Source organism: Falco naumanni, chromosome W (genome assembly GCF_017639655.2).
Source record: "Falco naumanni isolate bFalNau1 chromosome W, bFalNau1.pat, whole genome shotgun sequence".
Classification (NCBI taxonomy): Eukaryota; Metazoa; Chordata; class Aves; order Falconiformes; family Falconidae; genus Falco; species Falco naumanni.
The window spans coordinates 5658696-5682265 of record NC_054079.1 but is presented as its reverse complement, the minus strand read 5'-3'; the positions used below and the strand labels follow the sequence as shown (position 1 = coordinate 5682265).

At 37.2% G+C, this 23570-nt stretch overlaps 1 protein-coding gene across 1 annotated transcript in view; it reads left to right on the top strand.

The window, feature by feature from the left end:
• LOC121080589 (guanine nucleotide-binding protein G(q) subunit alpha-like) overlaps nt 1-23570 on the top strand; it is a 125339-nt gene that overhangs the window by 23319 nt on the left and 78450 nt on the right. Inside the window, exon 2 of the mRNA XM_040578720.1 lies at nt 12014-12198. Within this exon, the coding sequence (XP_040434654.1) occupies nt 12014-12198 (185 nt within the window). The remainder of the gene's footprint in view (nt 1-12013; nt 12199-23570) is intronic.

Sequence of the window (23570 nt, the reverse complement as noted above, 5' to 3'; positions counted from 1 at the left end):
GCCTACGCTGAAGCAGGTTCCTGGCAGGAACTGGCAGGAAGAAGGGAGGGGTGGGAGTAAAGTGTTTTTTAGTTTTATTCTTATTTCTCACTATCCTACTCTGTTACAATTAATTGGCAATAAATTAATTTCCCCAAGTTGAGTCTCTTTTGCCCATGCCAGTAAGTGTCCTTATCATGACCCATGAGTTTTTTGTTGTATTTTCTTCCCCTGTTCTGTTGATGGAGGGGAGCAATAGAGCAGCTTGATGGGCACCTGATGGCCAGCCAAGGCCAACCAACCACAGGCATTTGTGTTGCCCAAAGTGGGGCTATCAGGAATTAAGAGATAAGGGTAGTAATTGGGAGAGGTAACAGGCAAAACACAGACTGAACATTGCTAGAGAGTGGAACAGCTGTGGGGAATTTTTTTTCTTGTAATTGTGAAGGAATGAGGGGTAAAGCATGTGTGAATTGTACACCCTTGTCAATGTTCTGATTATGTTATTTTGACTTTGGTCCAGGGAATTCTTTTTGTTGATGTAAGTGAAGTTTGTGAAGATTGCGTGATGAATTTAATCTCCCTGTCCTTATTTCAACCCATGAGCTTTTCTATTGTATTTTCTCCCCCTGTCCAGTTGAGGAAGGGGAGTGATAGAGCAGCTTGGTGGGCACATGGTGGCCAGCCAAGGTTAACCCAGCACAGGAACTAATCTGAGAAGTGCTAAGTCACATATAGCTGGCTTAACCACACTGGGCTCAAATCTGTTCTCATTCAGGTAAATGGAAGTTTCACCACTGAATTGGAAACAAGTAGGATCAGGACCTGTTCATATAATTTTGTGATATCTTGCAAATAACTTTCTCAAATAGAAATTAAAAAGCATTAGAACAGTTTAATAATAAACTTGTAACAGTAGAGATGCATTAGACTAAATATAGGGAATTAGTGGAAAAATTAAGTGTTCTGCTCTTTTCACTTGACAGTTTAGTTTAAAAAATATAGTGGTTCCTAGAAAATTAGTGTGAACTCTAAATAAATGTTACTTCATTTGTTAGTATGCTATAACAAAGATGAAGTCACTTTTCAGGACAGCATTTAAACATGTTTAATCTTATTAACAACTGAGTCCAGTAGAATTTAGTGAAATGAAAGAGGGCTAATAAATTAATTTATAAAGCTTGGTATTTGTACATAACTAAGTTACACATGCCAAAAAAAAATGTGGAGCAGCTGATATGTGGTAACTATTCACACCATGGTAACTTGGTTCTTGGACTCTTCCTTCCCATTTAAAAAAGCTATTTAGATACTTGGGTTACTAAGTGATAGATAATTTTTTCTAAAGCATCTAATGCTTTTTATTCTTTATTTTTAAAGAATGCCTCTGCAATGATAAAACCCCCTTGCAATATATTCTCTATCTCTATGTTTTCTACCCATCTACACATCAATAAAGCCATAGATTTGCAGTAATCTGTTGGGACTACTTAAAGAGTAAGGATGTAAGAATAAAATCCTTAATAAGATTTCTATGATTAACCTTTCCTGAGGTCATTATCGCTTTCCTTAATTTATTTTTCCAAGCTGTTCTGTAACTTAATTTATTGAAGAAGTGCAACTGTACTGTACTACTGAAATCAGTAAAATTGGTAACGGGAGAATATGAAGTGGTTTATTATTATTATTGAAAATGGTCTGAAGCTCTTCTGTTCACTTACATGGTTCAAAGATCTTTGGAGGACACTGAACAGCTGGGTATGGGTTTGTATGAAGGAGCTGTGTCTGAATGGCATGCACAGTCAGTGGAGGTGACACTTCTTTCTTTGGTGGTGAATGGAGATCTCTAAATGGTGAATTCTGCAAAATGATATCCAAAGCCATGTCTGTTAATCAGAAATCATGAAGTTAGTGGAAGGAGTTGTGTTTATATTAATATATTTCCTTGTGTTGAAAAATAATAATTTTCAAAGGGACTTTTATAATAAAAGATTGAAGGCCTTTAGGGCAACAGTGTTGTTACTTTTTTATACATCTAAAAGGGCTAGGCTATTTTTTTAGTCATTACAAGCTATTATCTGTAGTTTCTGTCTATGTGTCCAGTGCAAGCCTGAGAACAAAGAAAACATTCTTCTGTTTTATTTCCCAGAGTTTGTTTTTCACAAGATGCTTTCATATGTTCCAATCCCACTTAAATGGATTTAGAGGCTACAGTTTAATCTAATTTAGAGACTACAATTTATCAAAAAGTTTTTCTATTTTTTACTTAAAAGAATTTAAGATCAGTTATGTTTCCTCCACAAGTTCATGCACATGTGCCTTCTTACAGTTGCTGAAGAAGGATTTACAGGCCTGGTGTAATTTTAAATAAGCCAGTTGACAACTGTTGTGTGTTGTTGTTGACAGCTGATTGTGTGCCTGGTTGCTTGTTTTTTTGGTTTAACTGAAGTTATATAAAAAATTTATGAAGATGGTTGACTTGTGTGGATAGCATTTTAATAGCTGAAAAAGTAAGCTAAAAATTTGGACTTGAACACTTTTCATTTGACTGTTGTGCAAAGGAATGACATATAAAATAAATGTTTATTTCCAGGAAGTAAGTTTCCTTTGAAAAAAAAAAAGGTAAAAAAGAAGTAAAAAAAAATAATCTACAAGTCCTCCCCTGCTTCTTGTGAGCTGAAGTTGCATTATGAATCTTTGTCAGAATATCAGAATAGGGACTGATTCCTTACCTAACCATATTCTTAAGTATCTTGTTCCATAAGAAATAAAAATATAGAAATAGAAATGCATTTGAGTCAGTTCTGTAAAACCAGAAGCCAGTATAGCTAGTGAAAAGTAGAAATATTTAAATGCTTATAAAAGGCTTATAAAGGCCTTAATTAGCCAGTGTAGTGGGTTTGCGTGGCAAGGTTTTGATAGCGGGGGTGGGGTGGGGGTGGGGGAGCTATAGGGGAGGTTTCTGTGAGAAGCTGCTAGAGGCTTCCCCTATGTGCGATGGACCCATGGCTGGCCAAGGCCGAGCCAATCAGTGATGGTGGTAGCGCCTCTGTGATAACATATTTAAGAAGGGGAAAAAAACTCCTGTGCAACAAAATTGTAGCCAGAAGAGAGAAGTGAGACTATATAAGAGCAACAACTCTGCAGACACCAAAGAGTTCACTAGGAAGGGGAGGAGGTGCTCCAGGCGCCGGAGCAGAGATTCCCCTGCAGCCTGTGGTAAAGTCCATGGTGAAGCAGGCTGTCCCCCTGCAGCCCATGGAGGTTCATGGTGAAGCAGATATCCACCTGCAGCATGTGGAGGACTCCATGCCAGGGCAGGTGGATATGCCTGAAAGAGGCTGTAATCCTGTGGGAAGCCCACACTGGAGCAGGCTCCTGGCAGGACTTGTGGACTTGCAGAGAGAGAGGAACCCAGGCTTAAACAGGTTTACTAGCAGGACTTGTGATCCTGTGGGGGACCCATGCTGGATCAGTCTGTTCCTGAAGGACTGCACCCCGTGGGAGGGAGCCACACTGGAGCAGTTTCTGAAGAAGAGCAGCCTGTGGGAAGGATTCCTGTTGGAGGAGTTAATGGAGAACTGTCTCCTGTGGCAGGGACCCCATTCTGGAACAGGGGAAGAGTGTGAGGAGGAAGGAGCAGCAGAGACAATGTGTGATGAAGTGATCACAACCCCCATTCCCTGTCCCCCTGCACTGCTGTGGGGGAGGAGGTAGAAAATTTGGGAGTGAGGTTGAGCCCAGGAAGAAGGGAGGGGTGGGGCAAAGATGTTTTTAAGTTTTGGTTTTATTTTCTCATTACCCTACTCTGATTTGAATGGTAATAAATTAAACTAATTTCCTTGAACTGAGTCTGTTTTGGCCATGGCAGTAATTGGTGAGTGATCTCCCTGTCCTTATCTCAACTCACAAGTTTTTTCTTATATTTTATTTCCCTTATCCAGTTGAGGAGGTGAATGACAGTGTGACTTTGGTGGGCACCTGGCATTCAGCCAAGTCAAAGCACCACAGGCAGTGAAATTAGAATTTTCCCTCAGATGCAGAGGTAAAGAAGGATTTATAATGTCAATAACTTTTATGCCTGTGAACAGTTTGTGGACTTTTATTAAACAAAAAGCCACATAACATTTTGAGAGAGCAGAACTATGAAGAAACTTTGGGAGAGAAAGGAGATGGCTTTTTGTAAGGTACATAAAGCTGTACCAAAGTTGTATAGCTTATTTGCTAGAGCTAATGATGTTTGAATAAAACAGTAGTTGTAACTCAGCACGCTTCTAATTCTTGCATTTATTAAGACTTCTTATACTGTAAAAGTATCAGTGAGTAGATGCTGTTGCCGAAAGGCAACAAGGAACACTGCTTATCTATAATTTCCATTGTGTTCTGATTGAGGTAATCTTATGATTTTTAATGCCTTTTTAATAGGGAGCAGTTATTTATTAATCTAACAACTTTTGTTGATTTTTTTTTTTGGGTGTGTATATATAAATCCTATAAAAACATTGCAAAATTTATTAAAACTTTTGGAAAAGTTGCTGATTTGGTATATATGGGGTTACATAAACAAATCTAAATAAATATGTACTTTCAGCATATAACAGGCTGTTAGGTAATTATGAAGAGAATGTTGGGGGTATTAGAACCATTAGTTTTGATTTGTCTGAAGTGGCCGGAAACCATTTTCCTTTTACCTACTGAATTAGCTCAGCTGAGCAGGTGGATAGAATGGAGCTGAATTCAAACTAGTCTGAATGGGCACTACAGGTGAATGCTGTCTGCATAATAATGCTTATAATGCTTTGTTCTGCTGCTGCTAATAATTCTGCAGAAGAAATGGAATATTTCACTGTTCTTTTCAGCCATAGGAAAGCAATGCTTTAAATGACATGGCGTGTTACAAATGCAAATGCAAAATGAAGTGACCAGATGCTTTGGCTGGTAAAATCTGGCTGTTTGTCCCTGGTATCTTCTAATCTCATGTTCTTAGTGACCCAATAAAAGCTTCTGTCCTTCCCTTCCCCCAAAGTTAATTTTATTTAAATTAATTTTCATTTATTTTCATGAGCGAATACTGCATCTGAAAATGACATTGAGTTTCATTAATTGTGTAGCTAGCATCAAAATATTTATATGGTATAGTGCATAAGGCTAGCAAGGATGTCCTCTCAGAACTTAGCTATTCAGTTTGCTTTCTCTCTTTTTTTTTTTTAATACTAAAAAGCAGGGATCTTTTTGTGTGTGTGTAGAATCTAATTATTATTTTAATTATAAACTTGTTCTTTGATAATATTGCCCTTGACCTATTTTCTTAAACTTGCAGAGTACTAGTGGTATATTTGTATCTATAAAGTCTTCATCACTCTGTGTGTGTCTGTGTACACACGTGAAAGTATGCACATAAGTATATTGATATTAAATTATACAAGGAACATGATTAAAACATGAATTTATTTAATGACTGTCCTGGTTTCGTCTGGCATGGAGTTAATTTTCTTCTTAGTAGCTAGTACAGTGCTGTGTTTTGAGTAGCTTAACAGGGGTCCTCAAACTATGGCCCGTGGGCTGGATACGGCCCCCCAGGGTCCTCAATCCGGCCCCTGGTATTTACAGACACCCCCCCCGCCCCCCGCCGGGGTTTGGGGGGGGGAAACCAAGCAGCCGCAGATGACTGCCTGCCCCTTCATCCGTGCCGGCCTCCTGGTTAAAAAGTTTGAGGACCCTTGAGCTAGGATGACAGTATATGGGAGCGAGATGAATGCTCTTTTAAAAAACATCTTTGTGTGGCCTTGAAACTAGGTAGGTATAGGTCTAGATAGTTACTGTTTGCTCAGTGTTCTTAATAAGAAAGAGGACTGTGAGGAAGTTCTTTACACTGGTACAAGGAAAAAGGGTTAAATATGAGAAAATATTAACTGTAAGACTTAATATTTAATTTACACTGTTAAGATAGTATTATGTTTATGGTACTCTCAAGATGTATTCTCTTTGGAAACCAATAAGGATATACAATGCACAATAAATATTGTAAGGTATATTACTTTAAAATTCATGTTATCCATGAGGATTCAAGTTGGTGAAAGGCTTTGGTTGCAAGACCCTGGACTTGTATTTTTTTGTGTTTGTGGTTTGATTGAAGTAAGAATTACTTTATCGTTTTAGTACAAGTGGTATGTTTGAGCCTTGAAAGCATCCTTCTTGGTTTTTTGGGTGTAGTGCTGACTGAGTGTGGTGACACTGAGCAAATGGAAGTTATGGATAATGGAAACTATAAGACAAGCATCTGAATACTGATACTTGATATATAGTAGCTTTATGTTTCTAACATAAGTTGATAATAATACTAGTAAGTTGACTCTGTCTAATTATCTATTCATAAACAGCTATCATGTTGTTATCTTACTAGCACAAAGGATGTGGAGTGTTCTGAAGCACAAACAACCAAAAAGCAGAAGCAGAAGAGTCATAGGGGATAGTTTTAGTATCTTCCCCAGAATTATATAGCACAATGAGATCTCAAATAGCTGCATGGGAAAAACATTCTTAACCCATCATGTTAGAAGAACCAGCCTGACCTGCATTTATGTTTTGTACCATCTAAACCCATATGATAATGTTTTCTTTTGCACTACTAAACAACATATAAAAATGTTCTAAAGCAAAGTACTGGTTGCCAGCAGGTCAAGGGAGGTGATTCTCCCCCTCTACTCTGCTCTTATGAGACCCTACCTGGAGTACTATATCCATTTCTGGGGTCCCCAGCACAAGAAAGACATGGACTTGTTGGAGCAGGTCCAGAGGAGGGCCACAAAAAAGATCAGAGGGCTGGAACACCTCTCCTATGAAGAAAGGCTGAGAGAATCAGGATTGTTCAACCTGGAGAAGGCTTTGGGGAGACCTTATTGTGGCCTTTCAATACTTAAAGGGGGCTTATAAGAAAGCTGGAGAGAGGCTTTTTGCCAGTGCCTGTAGTGATAGGACAAGGGGTAATGGTTTTAAATAGAAAGAGGGTAAATTTAGATATTAGGAAGAAGTTATTTATTATTAGAGTGATGAGACTATGGAGCAGGTTGCCCAGAGAAGTTGTGGATGCCCCCTCCCTGGAAGTCTTCAAGGTCAGGTTGGATTGGGCTTTGAGCAACCTGGTCTAGTGGAAGGTGTCTCTGCCCATGGCAGAGGGGTTTGACTAGATAATCTTTGAATATTTGGAATATCTCTGCAACCCAAACCATTCTATGATTCTAGCTCTGTTTGGTTATTATAAGGAAAAGTAATTCTTTTCAGAAGGAATGCTCCATGATATCTAGGCTAAAGCCTAGAATTTGAGTGAATATCTCTTCTGGAAAAAGTGGCCAACCATTTTGGAGGGAAAAAAACCATCAAAGCTTAAAGAAGCACTTGCTGTTCTTAGTCTCTCATTTAAGATAGTGATATTTAATAATATAAAACATGCTGCTTGACATAAATTTTGCACTATAACAGAAGTATAACTATTCCTATAACTTCTGTTTTCAGTAAATATATGTTTATGCTGGCTTTGGTATGATAAAGCTATTCATTTTGAAACCATTTATACATTCTAAGAAACAAAATGCTCTGCAATATCCTTTGATTTCCTGGATGGAGGCCCTTAATACAAGTGAGAGGTCAAAAATTAATGTTAGGCTGTCAAAACAGACCTTACAAATGTAAAATATGTTAAATATTGCCACCCACCCCGCTTTGGAAAGTGTACTTTTATGTTTTTGCACTTCAGTTTTTTACATATTATTAAAAATTAACAAATTAAATAACATACTGCAGTTTAATCTGCATTTCTATTATATACAAATATATATTAAGTATACTTTCCAGATATTATACTACTTATTTTAAATATCAGTTAGAAAATCGAGCACCATATATTTTATCTATAATTCATGAAAGCAGAATGTACAAAGTATAAAGTTGTATTTGTGTGGTAAATGTGTTTTGTTGTGTTTTTTTTTTTTTTTCCCTAGATATGCTTTGGTACATGATAATTATGTATAATACTAGTAAACATAAAGAGATCCAGACTCACCTTTTCCAGTTGTAATAACTAAAATTTCATTCAGTGGAGAAAAATGTTAGTGGGGCTGGTGGGAGATGACAGGACAAATTAGGAAGATCCATTGATCCCCTTGAGGGTAGAGATGCCTTACAGAGAGATCTTGATAGAGTGCTGGGCAATCACCGTGTGAAATTTAACAAAAACAAACACCAGATTCTGCACCTGGGTTGGTGTAATCCTGGATGTACATATAGACTGGGGGAACAAGAGGCTGGAGTGTAGCCCTGCAGAAAGGGATCTGGGGGTTTTGGTTGATGGTAAGCTCAATATGTCAACAATGTGCCCTGGTGGCCAAAAGGTCCAACCGTGTCCTGGAGTGCATTAAGCACAGCATAGCTAACCTGTTGAAATAAGTGATTGTCCCACTATACTCAGAATTGGCGTGGCCTCACCTTGAGTACTGTGTGCAGTTTTGGGCTCCATAATACTAGGACATCAAACTATTAGAATGTGTCCAAAGGAGGTCAACAAAGATGATGAAAGGCCTCAAGGGCATGACTTGTGAGGAGTGGCTGAGGATAACCTAGGTTTGCTCAGCTTAGAGGAGACTGAGGGGTGACCTCATTGCTGTCTAAAACTTCCTCAAGGGGGGCAGCAGAGAGGGAGCTGCTGATCTCTTTGTGGTGTCTGGTGACAGGACATGAGGGAATGGCTTAAAGCTGCATCAGGGGAAGTTCAGATTGGATATTAGGGAATAGCTCTTCACTGAGAGGGCGATCAGGCACTGGAACAAGCTCCTCAGGGAAGTGGTCATGGTCCCAAGCCTGTTGGTGTTCAAGAAGCATTTGGACAATGCTCTTAGAGCAGGAGGAGTGGAGTTAGGAGTTGGACTCTTATGATCCTCATAGGTCCTTTCCAACTCAGGATATTCTATGATTCAAAGCCTATTCTGTTTTACCATTTTGTAGTTTCATTTTTGCAGGATGTGTGCCCAGAAAAATAGTAGCAATGCAATAAATTGTGCATGATGTTTGTGTATAAGGGGTTACTGCTGCATTTAAGCAACTTGACTACCTTCCTGGCTCTGCTATGAGTGTGATATCAGTCAGTGCTTTGATCTTCTCATAATACCAATCATGGGACTTTAAAAGATCAAAAATATATAAAAATAGTGAAATCAAGGTTTGACTTCAGTGCTGTAACAGTTTTAAAACCCACTCCCTACCAGGAATAATGCTGTAACCATTGCAGCTTTGCTTAGCTAACCTTGGAGATTCATTATTCCCAACTTCTCCTTGTTTTGTTGTAGTTAATAATGTTGCTTGTTTTATTCCCAGTTATTCTAGTTGTGGGGGAAGTATCTGAGCAAATCCCTAGACACATGCATGTATTTGGTGTTCTGCCACTACTAAACAGCTTTCTTTTCACCTAAAGATGATTTATTTTTTTACAGAAATATTTGATTTGATAATTTAAAAAAAATACTTGAAACTTTCTGTGTGCATTTCTTGTCGGTAACAGATTATAACAGAGAAGCTATTAATGTAAAGATTTCATAAGTTCCTGTATATTGTGCTGAAAATGACCATATTCACTTCCTAATAATTTCTGTGCAATCCCATAAATTTTATTAGATCTATAATTCATATTATTTTATTCTATTTTAGTGCATTCTGTGCTAGAAATTTTCTATGATCTCCTTTTTCACCAGGACTACTTTTCACACTTTTCCACTGTACATAGTGTCATAGAATCATTTAGGTTGGAAAAGACCCTTAAGATCATTGAGTTCAACGGTAAACCTAACACTGCCAAGTCCACCACTAAACCATGTCCCTAAGCACCACATCTAAATAAGTCTTTTAAACACCTCCAGGGATGGTGACTCAATCACTTCCCTGGGCAGCCTCTTCCAATGCTTGACAACCCTTTCAGTGAATAAATTTTTCTAAATATCCAGTCTAAATCTCCCCTGGCGCAGCTTGAGGTCATTTCTTTTTGTCCTATCACTTGTTATTTGGGAGAAGAGACCACCATCTCAAGCCTATAGCATTGCATGGGGTTGTTATGACCCAAGTACAGGACATGTGACACTCCATGCAGTTAAGGAGGACTAGAAATGTTCTCTTTGCTGTTGCTGCTGGCTTAACCACAAGATTAGTTTGTGGGAAGAAACAGGATGGTTTACTGAGCATAGATCTAAGAAGGAACAGACTTGAGGAAGCACATAAGAAGAGAGAAATGACGTTTTTATATATGTATGTGTAGTAGTATACTTTTTTGATGTGTGTGTGTGTATGTGTGGCTGTTCCCTTACAGACTTCCAGAAAAGCTGAAGATGGGAGTAAAAATAGTTTTAATTCAGCACTAGTGAATCATAATCTTTGCATATTTTAGCATACCTTTAGATCTCCAAATATAGTTTATTATTAGTCTTAGGCTGACAAAGCCTTAGTACAGTGTAACCCAATTAAAGAACCACAAATCGTACCAGGAAGCATGAGAGCCTCAGCAGTACAGCTGCTGTTGGATACACTTCAAAAGCTTTTTGGGTAAGCTAATATTTTATACCTTCTAGCATGGAGGTTTTGTCTATACCATTTCCATAAGTTAGCAGATTCTGATGAGACTGCCAGGCAAAAGATGATGGCTGCTGAGACAGCAATTTGTCTGTGATGATGGCTGTATAATAGCCCTTTAGCGCTTTCTGGCCACCTGTCCTGCCTACCTGGTGCTCTGGCTTTGACCTAACAGCGCTGCTTCCAGCATACATCAGGCTTTAGCATGAGCCGTGTTAGCCAAAAATCTAAGCAGGAGTTGAGTGAACAGTCACGCACAGTAAAGACAAAAGCTTTTATAGACTTCCAGGTTAGATTTTGCAGTGTACTACCTCAGAAGTACTTAAGGGTTGCCAGCACAGCATCATGCTTTAACCTTATATTGCACTGATTGTGAAATACACTACTCTGAGACATCTAAAGCATGTAAAGTATAAGGCTTGCTTTGTCCTGGAAGCTAAATATTAGTGCATGAATGAGGAATGAAGGCTTTATAAAAATGATCAAAATAAAATCCAGCTGAAAGGCTAAGAAGCGCTGCATGCAGGTAAATGCATTGCATTTCTTAGGGGGCTAAGTAGCAAGGTTAACATACAGCATTCATATGGACATGCAACTGTTTGTTCTAAATTTTGATTCCTCCTTATAAATTATTCATATGATTTGTAGCTTAGATAAGCTCTCCTAATCATAGAGAGACTGAATTGGGCCAAACAAAAAAATGCTGTGTGATATATTGTGTGAAATTCTCAACAAGCAGATTGGAACCAATTGTTAAACATTCAGAATGTTAATTTATAAGTTGTTATTTGTGCTTTGTGTAAAGTACAAAGATGCAAAGAAATTTAAAGGAAGTAACGACTCTTTGTTAACTAATTTGAGCCAAATTTTAATTAAAGGTGATTTTATATGTTTCTGAGGTTGAAGTTTGCAGAACTGTAATTGTTATATTATTTGCCTTTCTAACAAATTTATGTATTGGTTGTATATTGCTGCTTACCATAATGTCCTGAACGTTGGCCAAGTGAGATAATTTTTTTTCTTACTCTATGTATTTTTGTAATAGAACACCTCATAGTGATTCCCTATAGTTATTGTTGAGAACTATATCTTCAGGGATGGAAATTTATGCTTATAATTTTAAATACAGTGGTATATTCTAGATATTTTGGAGTGTATATTTAGTTTTAGTTATTAGTTTAGTTATTCATTGCTATCTTTTTTTCTACTTCTATGTTGTCTTCAAAATAAAAGTTTTAATTCAGTGTTGCTTCAGTTGTTACTGTGTTACTGCTGTTTTGATATTGAACTGGTCCTCGTAGCAAGCACCTTGCAAGCACCATAACCACTTGACAGTGTTTTGCCCTGCACTGAACAAGCTGTCTGCTTTGTGCATAAAAGTCATGTTTGTGTCGAGTGGCTGAAAGTATTCTTATTTGTCTTGCAGGCACAGGAGAGAGTGGCAAAAGCACATTCATCAAACAGATGAGAATCATACATGGATCAGGTTATTCTGATGAAGACAAAAGGGGCTTTACAAAATTGGTGTACCAGAATATATTTACAGCAATGCAGGCCATGATCAGAGCCATGGATACCCTCAAAATCCCATACAAGTATGAACATAATAAGGTGAGATTTTTGTTTATTTCCATAGCTGAAACTTTTTATCTTTAGGAAATGTACTGAAGGTCTCTAAAAAGTGTATATCACTTACAAATTATATTTTACTTAAAGTTTAGAAGAAAAGTGCTTCTTCCAGTCTTGCGTCTAGTTCTCTGCCCTTTGCACTGCTCTGACAACACAGGTGCTGTACTTAACAAGATGTCTGGGGGGGGTTGTCATAGCAAGAGTGTAAAGGGCAGGCTGGTGTGTGCCTGTGACTTTAGCTTTTTTCCTTTCCTCCCAGCCCTTGTTTTGGCCATAGCACAGTTAAGACATTTTTCTTGTTTGTACCAGTACTACTTCAGGTTTTCCGTTAATATTATGTGGGGAAAAAATAAAATTATTAGAAAAATAGGTGGGGATATCTGCTTCTGTGTGAGTATATTACGAAATAAAACTTTTGATACAAAGCCTTAAAATAAGCAAATTCTTTTGAAAGTGATGATATCATTGAAATTTAGAAAGAAAAAATACATTTAAAGCATTTTGTAAGGTATATCTTTGATTAGCCTGACCATTTTTTTCCATTCAGAAGTTGAAATCAAATGTATAAATGGTATAACTAATATTAAAAAGGAAATTTGCATGTGTATTTCAGCTTCATGTTTTTGTTGTACATAAAACACTGAATTTCCTAACAAGCTGACTTAAAAAGTTAGTTGATTGATTGTGAAGCGCACATTTTTTTTCAGAATTGGTATTGACTATCACTTTGCTGTAGTATATGAAAGTCCCAATCATAAATCGGTAAATTATTTCCTTGTATTATACTACAAAGTATATATTTGTTACAATTATTGTTCAAATTGAGGTTTTAATTTATATAGAATGTTTTTATATAGTTGAAGTAAATTAATGTTGCATAGCTGTATACATGTGGCCAGACTTTTCTAATTAGAGCTGTTCACTTTCTCTCTATAAAAGTAACTTGAGTGAAAGTGAACGACTCTTACGTACTCAACTACTTCACAAGCATTCTCATCAGTTCTAATAGGGCTACGTGCAGAGTAAAGTAAAATGTGCCAAGTTGTCAGGTTCTAGGTGCAATTCCTTTAAAAACTCTGGGATTTTTTAATTTAGGGGAATTAAAAAAATGCAAAATTCTCTTCCCCCCCCCCCCCCTTTTTTTTTTTCTCTTCGTTGAAAGCAAACTCATTAGCCTTGCAACCTAAAAAACACACAGGAAGGCTACTTCCTATTAATTTGAATCTCATATCAGGAAATTCAGTCTGGAGAGAATATCTCAAAGTTGGAGTAACAGCATATTTTTAGCATGGTACTTGTTTTGCACAATAGCTTAGAAAACTACAACTCAAGCTGATGTTTATGTGTCTGAACCTAAAGAAAACAGTGATGTGACCCTTTTATCAAATTTAAAAAGTTCAACTAAGTAGGCAGTTGGGATCTTTGTACAGTGTAAAAAATTACATCTAGGCTGGATTATTTTAATATCATCAATGGAGGCATGTTTTAAGTTAAGGAAGTTAGTTCCTCCAGCATTGTGTTGGCTTCATAGTCACCGATATAATTAAAGAGGCAGAGTGTGAAATGCATTGTCCTCCATTATAATAATCTAGGCTCTTTGACAGATTTATTATCAGAATACTGAAAGTCAATTGAGAAATGTAAATATTAGTGTTTACATTGTAATGTCTCAGAACTGATGATAGGGCATTGTATCATACTTCTTTCCTCACACTTTTCATCACATTTTTTTCTCTTTTCAACTCCAGAATATCAGCTCTACTGAGGTTTAAGATAATGGGTGAGGGTTATCTCTTCTCTTAGGGATGTGACATAGGAAATGGTGGCTTATGGATTGGGTTTTAGATTACTTTTGAGTAAACGTTACTGTTTCTCCATTATTTTTTACCAAAGTTGTGAAGTTTTTATATGCATCTTGAACTTTGGAGAAGCAGTTTATAAAATACAGAAAAGGCTTAGGTGGTTGTTTTGTTTTGTTCTGTTTTTTTGCAGAAATGGACTTGAGCAATTCTCAAAATCGCCTGTCTGCAACATTTTTGTGAATATACAATAGTAACTCCCATGCAACTACTGACATTCAAGTCAAATTTTAAAAAATATAAGCTATAGATGTATATATTTTAAAATCTTTTAAAAGCTGTCTTTTTAGAAATCTGACCTGTGTATCTATGTTCCTGTCAGTCCTTTCAAATATTGAATTAAGAAAACCTTTAACTTAAAAAAATTAAACTTCTGACATTCCCAGTGTTGTCCATAGTGGCTTAGAAGCCATTGCTCCAGGTAATGTAGTCCCCCATTTCTTCTTTTCTGACTTTTTTCATGTCTAATATTGCTGAAGGATGGTTTTTTATTTTTTCTCTCCTGTTGTTACAGAAGTTTTACTAAAAAAACCTCTACTGCTGTACTAAAGAACTACTACCACTTTTACCCCTTATTTTTCTCTTTCAATGAAATTTCCAGAACAGAATTGCCTCTTACAGACTGTCAGGAAGGTGTCACTTAGTAGTGGTTAGCAGGCAGGAAATCTTACGTGAATCCATGCCCATAATTTCATGTGAGATTTCTTAAATATTTATAACAAGATACCTAATGTGAATAAGATAGTAACAGAACAGGTTACAAGAAAACATAGAGACTGAAAACATAAAATCATGTGTTATTGTAGACCAAGAAGTTTGCTGTAAGTTTCAGAGTGGCTCTATTGGTGAAGTTGTTTCTTTATTTAAGCCTATTTCCTATTAGGGTATGTTTAAAAATTAAAATAAGCAGGTATGGGGAAATGCTTTTAAAGTCCAAAAACTTACTGACCTTATTTTCAAGGCCAACTTTACTTTGCTGATAGCTTCTTCCTCTCTCGTAAGTCAGATGAATCTACTGTAACAAACACAGACAAAAGTAAGACATCAGGATCAGGTATGGAGTCAAATTACATACATTCTCATCTCAAGTAAACAAATTGGAGTCTTAAATGTTTTGAATCTCTTCAGTGAACTTTCACGTTGAACAAACATAGGTTTGAGAAAAGGACCTCCCTCATATACCCCACCTGATATGCCAGAGTATGAAGGACTGAATCCAAAGCAGCAGTGTGCAAGCTGTGTGTGAGGTTCATTGACTCTCAGATGATGCAGAATGTGTGGGATTTCTGGCCTTTTTAAAAAAGAATTATTTTCTTTGGATGTTGAAATGAAATGCTTCTAATGAATAGCTTATTGGTCTGGAATGCATATAATTAAGTGGCCCTTCAAGCAGATGGAGAAAACTGAACTGTGCCATCTGTGCAAACAGTATTCTTCAGTGTCTCAAACCTGAAGCATAGAGTTTAAAAGCAGGTTGCAGGGAAAAGGGAGTTATACTAGTCATGTTAGTTAGTATTCAACATATGCTAATACTCTCAGATATCTTCCTTCAGGCACACAAAAATAAAGAAAAAATTACCCAGTAAATAGAACTTTTGCAGACAGTTAAATGCTTCTAATACTGTGAAGTTCCTGATGCAATTTTTTTTTTTGGCAAGAAGACTACTTAAGAGCCAGCCAACATGGAAGAGAGCGTAGTAAGATTTCAGGTATCATAATCAATTAACATCTATTTAGGTAAAGAAATTAAAGATTACTTTTTTTTTTTTCTGGAGCCTTGTCTGACATGAGGTAAAAATGGCTCCCCAATAGCTTTACATTTCCTCCCATGAGGATGTTTGTCATGTGAAAGGCGGGGGGGGGGGGGGGGGGGGGGGAGGAGATTCCATCAGCCCCGGGTGTTTGTTCTGTCTATCAGTGCCCCAGGAAAGCTGAGACCCTTGTGCCCAACCAGTCTGTCAGCATCCCATTATAGGGACCCTTCACTGAACAGACCCACTGGATCGGAGGGCGATTTGGCTGACTTGTTCAGGGAAACACTCCAACAGCATAAGGGGGACCCTTCAGTGGGTTTTCCCACGTTATTCAAATATGTTATCCACTGCCAGCGACTACTAGCACCCACAAAGGACTAACAGTTTACAGAATAACACCCTTTATTAATATAAAATCGTGACAAGTTAAGATTCACGATTGCCAGTGATAGAGACTGCCTGCAAAAACAAGCTTGAAATGATATACAACCAAACTATAATCACTAACAGCTAGAATGAGTTAGTTATTTAGCACACATAAGTCAAAGTTCTTACCCAATAGGCGTCCCTATGGGGAAGAAGAGAGGCTCAGCCCGTTGACTGATCCCAGAAATTACAATGGACTCTTCCCTAACTTCTCCCCTCATCTGTCCACTTTTTATACTTCATAGCACATTGCATATTCATTCATCATACACAGGATTGGTTACAAGCCTCTCGCTTCTAATGCAAATTAGTACACATCCTCGGATAGCACTACTGAAGTTCTCTGCTAGCTACGCATGCTCCTCAAGCGGGGTTTTGCCCTCTTTCGAGGGGGGCTATTTGAGTTGGAGGTCGTGATCTCCTACTACCACTATTACCTTTGTCCTGTTTTCAACTAATTTTCTGTTGATGTCAGTGGATTGCAACACCTTATCATCCTGTTTTGTCTCATTGCTAGAACTTTCCTCACTTGAAGGCTTCTCTCTGCGTAACTTAGATAACGGTGTTCTTTTCACTGTCTGTTCTGTGTTTCTCATGCTCCCCAAGGCTGACTCCCTTGATTAGAAGTCCCTTCATTCATAACTACTTCAGAGAGTGAGTCAGATTGACCTAGCTTTGTGAACACTGAATCAGAGTTGGGTAATCTGGGAGTTTAGACAACAATTCCCCCTGCCCTGGACTTATTTCAGTCCAGGACCAGTCCATTTCCATCACATTTGGGTGGAGCTTGAGTGACTCCAGTCATACATATTGTTGTTACTAACTACTGTTGTGTGCCCAGTGAGGTGTAGTAGTACCCTGGAGGCGGGTAACTTTGAGATGGAGGTGTGTGTTAGTATTACAATGAGATTATTTCAGCTGAGGAGAGTCATTTCACCACAATGGTTGGCTCAGCCACAGACATCTCATGGATTCTTCATGTTACAACTGGTATGCAGTTTATCAGCTGTGTGGTGCCATGAGTTCCCATTCCTGCAGGGAGCACAACAGAGCATGGCCGAAGTGTCTCCACTCTGCTCCACCCTCTGTCACTCCTATCAGCATGTGCTGAGCTGGCAGGGTGTGTTGCTTAGGGAACTGTGGTGATGTAGATTCCGTGCATGCCAACCATCCTGAAAGCGATAACTGTATTTTACCCTTTAAAAAGCTTTCTGTAATACTATGCTTCTATTAGGTTCCAGTTTTCTCTAATTCCCCCTCAAAGTAATTTTCCACTATGTTCATCAAAGAGCTTTAGGGGCTTCAGTAAAGCCATGAACAATTTCTTCCTCAGTGCTTCATAAAGAATGAACTACCACAAGGACTTCCATAATCCTAAATAGGTCTCAGTCTCTCCCCAACTGCTTTTCTCTTTTTTTTTTTTAACTGTCTCCCTCTGTCAGTCATTTACTCCTGTTGTGCCTAACTGGCCCCTCTCTAGTCTTTTTACATTTGATCTTTTAAACTTTTTACCTTATGAAGTTTTTATGTATTTACCTGTTACCTTACCATATTGTCCTATTTTCTACCGTTTTCATTTTCCATTATATTTGAAGCAAACCTTTTCTTAAAAATCTTTTTATCAGTGTAGTAACTTATATCCTGGCCGCCTCCTACCATTTTGCTTACTTCCCTCATTTGTTTACCTTTTGGTTAGAGCAGAGATTTCTTGCATTTGTCCATATTGCTCCAGTAAATTTGTAAATTACTTCTTTCCATCTCTTATTATCTGCTTTACTATTTCATATTTTATCCCAAGAGAAGTGAGTTTTAGATTTATTTTTTTCCAAGTGTAGGAAAAATGATTGTGTATCATAGGTAAGGTTAGGTTAGCAAGGTCACTCAGCTGAGAATATCTTTCTTAAAACTAAACATAGAAATATACAAGCAAACATTTTTCACCTTCCCAGTAAAATTATAGGTAATTTCACCTATATGAAATGAGGAGACGATCTAAGCCTTCAGTTCTGCAAACTTACTTGAATGTTCACATTTTAGAACAGCTGCAAGCCCCCAAAATTCAATTAATTAATCACATTTAAGTTCATGCATGTGCTAACATTTAATTTTGAAAAGAGCAGGACTTTGATTATGGAATATATATGCCAAATATAGGATACTGTAAACATAAATTTGAAAACTCAATGTTAGCTACTCATTTAGCAGTGCATTAAAATTTCTTCATTCCTTTTATATTTCATTTTAAGAGAAGCACTTTTTTAAAAAAAAACATAATTTTTAAAGTGATTAACTACCCTTTACTAATGGGGAATGATAAGTCATATACAAAAGCATATGTGTGGGGTGTGATGTCCATGTTTTACCTTTCCAATTCCACCATTTTACTGCTAGTAGAGAATGGGCGGTGAAAATGCTTGCTTACATATTCTTCTAGATTTTGCAATTGTTCCTGCAGGGGTTAAAGGACAATAACTATAGGAAGATGTTTCTAGCTTTTTTTTTTTGTCATTGTTACTTCTTTTTTATAAGTATTCTTTCTCTTTTACTTCAGATATGTTTGTCACATTATTTTTCTTATTGTGTTATTTTTCTTATTGTGTATCTGAAAAGAAACATTCATGTGAGCATGCATTCTGACAAAAACGTGAAATGCTCTCAGGGCAACTTTTCTATGTAATAGAGATCTGGAGTTTATTTTAAAGTAATGAGTAAGATGTCAGAGTATTGGAACAATTCTTACTTTTTCCTTTAACAGTAGTTATAACTACATGAGTATTTATATTATATATAATATTTAATATGCAAATAAAAATTAATTTTTTCTTAGACTAAAATATTTAACTTCCTAATTAGTTCATTCATTTGTACAGGTTATGTGTTTAGAAAATTCAGCATTTAATTCTGAATAAATTTCAGATTGAAATATTTTTTTAAAATTCCTCTGAAACTTTAAAAAAATGTTTCCTTCCCCCAGTAAACATTTTTTTTTGAAACTGACTGATACAGTTATGTTCCATTTATGTTATGTGAAATTGCTAAAAACTCTTCAGTCTCATGCCTTCATTGTTCGTTTCTACTATCTCAAAAGTTTTGCTTGAAGATTTACTGCCATGAATTAAGAAACCATCAGCTAAAATGGGCCATTTTTTCTGAAGATTTTGTCAGTCTCTCTTTTTCAGTTTGCAATTCCTATGCGGTAAAAGTTGTAATGTCTGAAATGCAAGAAAGTTTCCTTCTAATATACAGTTCAGCTTTGGTGTAGAAAATTGGCTAATTGTTAAGCAAATGACTTGTGAGGTTTTTAAAAAATTAAAATTAACCAACTTATTTAATTGTGTTTTATATCCTGATTTAAAGAATGAAGTCAAAATTTCTTAGTGACTAAGTATCCTTTATTGGCAGCGCTGGATGCACGGGGGATCCTTTCGCCAAACATGCATGTCTAAAGTAACTAATCATTTTATATTTATACAATGAAATAATGAATATTCAATTAACATCTACACATATTCATTACCTAATCCCACCTATTCTCGCTTCGTATGTTAATTAGCTTATCAGTCCTTCGCGCTTGCGCAAAATCCTTCAAGAATTGTGGGCAGGGGTCTCCGAGACGTGGGCAGTGGTCACTGGGAGGAAGGCCGTAGGTCTTCCTCATGGTGTACTTTTCACCTCTTGCCTGATACGTGATAGTCTTGCACACCTGCAGTGCTCTTATTAGTCTGAAGTAATTTATGTCCTTGTTGACCATTGGCTTTTCCGCTTGCTCCTTCTATTCTTATCTGTCTTTTCCTGTTAGAGTGTTTTACTAACATTTTAACCTAGAAGGTCGACAGATGGGAGGATGTTCAACCATGGATAACAGAGTGGTCACAGAAGGTCGATGATTAATACGTGGCGGTCCAGGATGTCTTACAGCGGTTAACAAATGTTATAATGGTTATATTCTTTAATCTTATTCTAAAGTAAGTTCACCCAACGTCAATCCATATTATCATTATTATTGTATTTATAGTGGGATGTATTGCTTGATAGAGGTATTCACATAATTACTTTGATTGTCTACTTTTTTTTTAATTGCATTTTTTTCTCTCTGTGATTAAAGTAGATCTAAAGTCTAAATATTAGAGTTGATTACATATTCACACTATACGATTCTGATCATATGCCTACCTGTTTTCAGAATATGGACCCATGTACATCTATTCTTACAGTAAAGTGAATAAAAAGTCTAACTGTAAGTGACTACATAAAGGTGAGGCATGAGAGAAAGGTCCAGTGTTTTATTTCTGGAAAGGGAGGCTGGCAAAGAAAAATCTTTAAGTATGACATTATTGGTGGGGTTTTTTCATTTCCTTTTGACAATGTGCTTTTCCAGAATCAAAGCACAAAACCTCTGTTGCATGCCTCAGTTTTGGCAAAAAAAGTATTAACATTTTGACTGGCTTCTGTAGATTATTTGATATTATGGTGGACCTAAGCTATTGGATAGGTAGAAAATTATATGTTATGAGCAAGTGACTTCTGTGAACAGTCTTGAGTTTGACAAAACAGAATTTAGTTTTGGATTGGAAGGGTAACAGAGTTGCTTTGAATCCCTTCTTACACTTCTCTAATTCTCATGTGGCTCTTGGTTTCTCAGCTCTTGGTCTGTATTGTGCATCAGAGTTCATGAAATGCATGCCTTGGCTGGGGCAAGTAATACTATGAAAAAGCTGTTAAGATTAAGAGTTTTTTCATGCTAATTCAGTTTGTTTCAGGTTGATGACTTTGCATTTTTCTTCATGTGACCAATAGGGCAGTTAAAATTTGGCTTGTTTTTTTAGTTAACCTTGTTAGATAATTTGTATACAGTGTAACAATAGACTGCATGTACATGTTTTACAAATTTGGAGTTTTTCTTGAAAATTTTCAAAAAGTAAATTATGTGCCAAGTAGTTTGTTTGAAGATGTCCCTCTATTTTTAGATTTTTTTTTTCTTTAATAAGCTATGAGCCTTGTTTTGAGAGCATATGCTCTCAGTATGTATTGTTGGCTATGCAAGCAGATAAATGAGCGCTCTTGGAGTGTGCAGATGTTCTTTGTGTGTTGCCTCCAGTCCTTATCCGGCTATTTTTTTTGACCAGAGAACCAAGTGCTGCCAGTTGTACAGGTTGTGCAAAAAAGTAACTGTCACTGGAACATAAAAAAAATCTTGGGCACACTTGCTTCCATTCTGGACTCTGGTACAGCCATATACTGGGTGGAGGGAGAATGGGAACGTGCCATGGAGTAAGAGGTATTAACACACCAGTTGTGTAACCCTGGTGAATCCCATAGCAGTCTTTGTGGTGCCAATTGCACCACTTCATGGCTATTTTGATGGTTTTATTTCTGTTTATCCAAAAAAGAAAACCAGCGATATCAAAATTATTGACATTGGATTTTGTTTGGTCATATTTTTCATACCTAGTCTATATCTATTTGTAATCTACAGGGGTTTTGCTGTGCATGTTTAGAAGAAAAGCACCATCTCGACCTTGGAAAGTCTAATTGCAAACTTGTTTTTTCTAATTGTACCATTTATAGGGCCACACTAGTTTAGAACTAAATTGTAATACATTTTTTGTGTGCACATTTCTATTAGTGCATTTATTCAATTATGATTACTTTTGAGGTAGTCTAATAGTTTATTCTTTACTGCTGGTTCTTCTCAACTAGGTGCTTGACATTGGAGAAATGTGGTAGCACCAATTATTCAAAGCTCCTTCAAGCATTATTTAAAACAGGAATCTGCTGAGTACAAAACAGACATAGCTTTTACACCTGCAGGGTTCACTCAGACTACACGAGCAACTTGTAGTTGGTAGAGAAACAGGATTTCTGCCTCATTTAAGCATTTTAACAGGTGTTCTGACATAACATAACTTTTCTGCAGTGTATTCCAGTGTTTCTTTTGAACTGGGTATAGATGCAAAAGTAGTATCAGTTATCGATCCACTTTCTCAGAAACTGAAAAGATGTGAATCATTTGGTTTATAAGAGTTTTCTTTACTGTTATGATTTTTATTAAGAGTAGGAATCATGATGATATTCCATTAAAAAAAACCAACACCCTCCATTTCTGCATCTAAGGCATAATGTCATATGTTGATATATCATTTGGTAATAAAACTAAGGCCAGGATAATTAATTGTATTAGCCTCTGAAAGCTAAACTTGCTTCTTAAAGGCGCATGTCATAACCACATAGGAAGATTCTTGTGTAATTTTAAGCTCTTGAAAGGTGAGGGTTTTTTTACTTAACTCACAAAAACATGTAATCAGATAAAATTGTGTGTTTTCTGAGATTAAATATTTTTATTTTTAAGAAACATTTTATAGACTTTTTCTTGTTCTCTTTGATGACCCTATGCATTTTTTTAAAGCTTATTTCATTCAAACTCTGCATTGAAAAGGAACTTTTGAAAGCTGAAATATTTTGTAGTAAGGCTTTTCAATGACTTTTTTCCTCATAAAACCAGAACTTTCTGGGTTTCCTTTGGTTCTTTTTCTGCCTTTTGTCTATTTTTTCTGTCAGCCTGGAACTTTTTATTTCTGCCTTGGCCTTTGAAAATTTAAAACTTAAAAAATAAAGCTACTCAAAACAGCGCAAAAATTTACTGGATATTTGTGGTGGGTTGACCCTGGCTGGATGTCAGGTGCCCACCAAAGCAACTCTGTCACTCCCCCTCCTCAACTGGATAGGGGAGAGAAAATGAAGGGCTTGTGGGTCAAGATAAAGACAGGGAGACCACTCAGCAATTAGTCACGATCAAAACAGACTTGATTTGGGGAAATTAATTTATTTCCAGTCAAATCAGAGTTAAAACCAAAACTTAAAACACCTTCCCCCCACCCCTCCCTTCTTCCAGGGCTCAACTTTACTCCTGATTTTCTCTACCTCCCCCCCCCCAGTGCACAGGGGGACAAGGAATGGGTGTTACGGTCAGTTCATCGCATGTCTCCGCTGCTCCTTCCTCCTCACACTCTTCCCCATTCCAGAGTGGGGCTCCTCCCACGGGAGGCAGTCCTCCACGAACTTCTCCAACATGAGTTCTTCCCACAGGCTGCAGTTCTTCAGGAACTGCTCCAGCATGGGTCCCCCACAGGATCACAAGTCCTGCCAGTAAACTGTTTCAGCTTGGACTCTTCTCTCTCTGCAAGTCCACAGGTTGTGCCAGGAGCCTGCTCCAGTGTGGGCTTCCCACAGGGTCACAGCCTCCTTTGGGTGCATCCACCTGCTCTGGCATCCCATCCTCCATGGGCTGCAGGTGGATATCTGCTCCACCATTAAC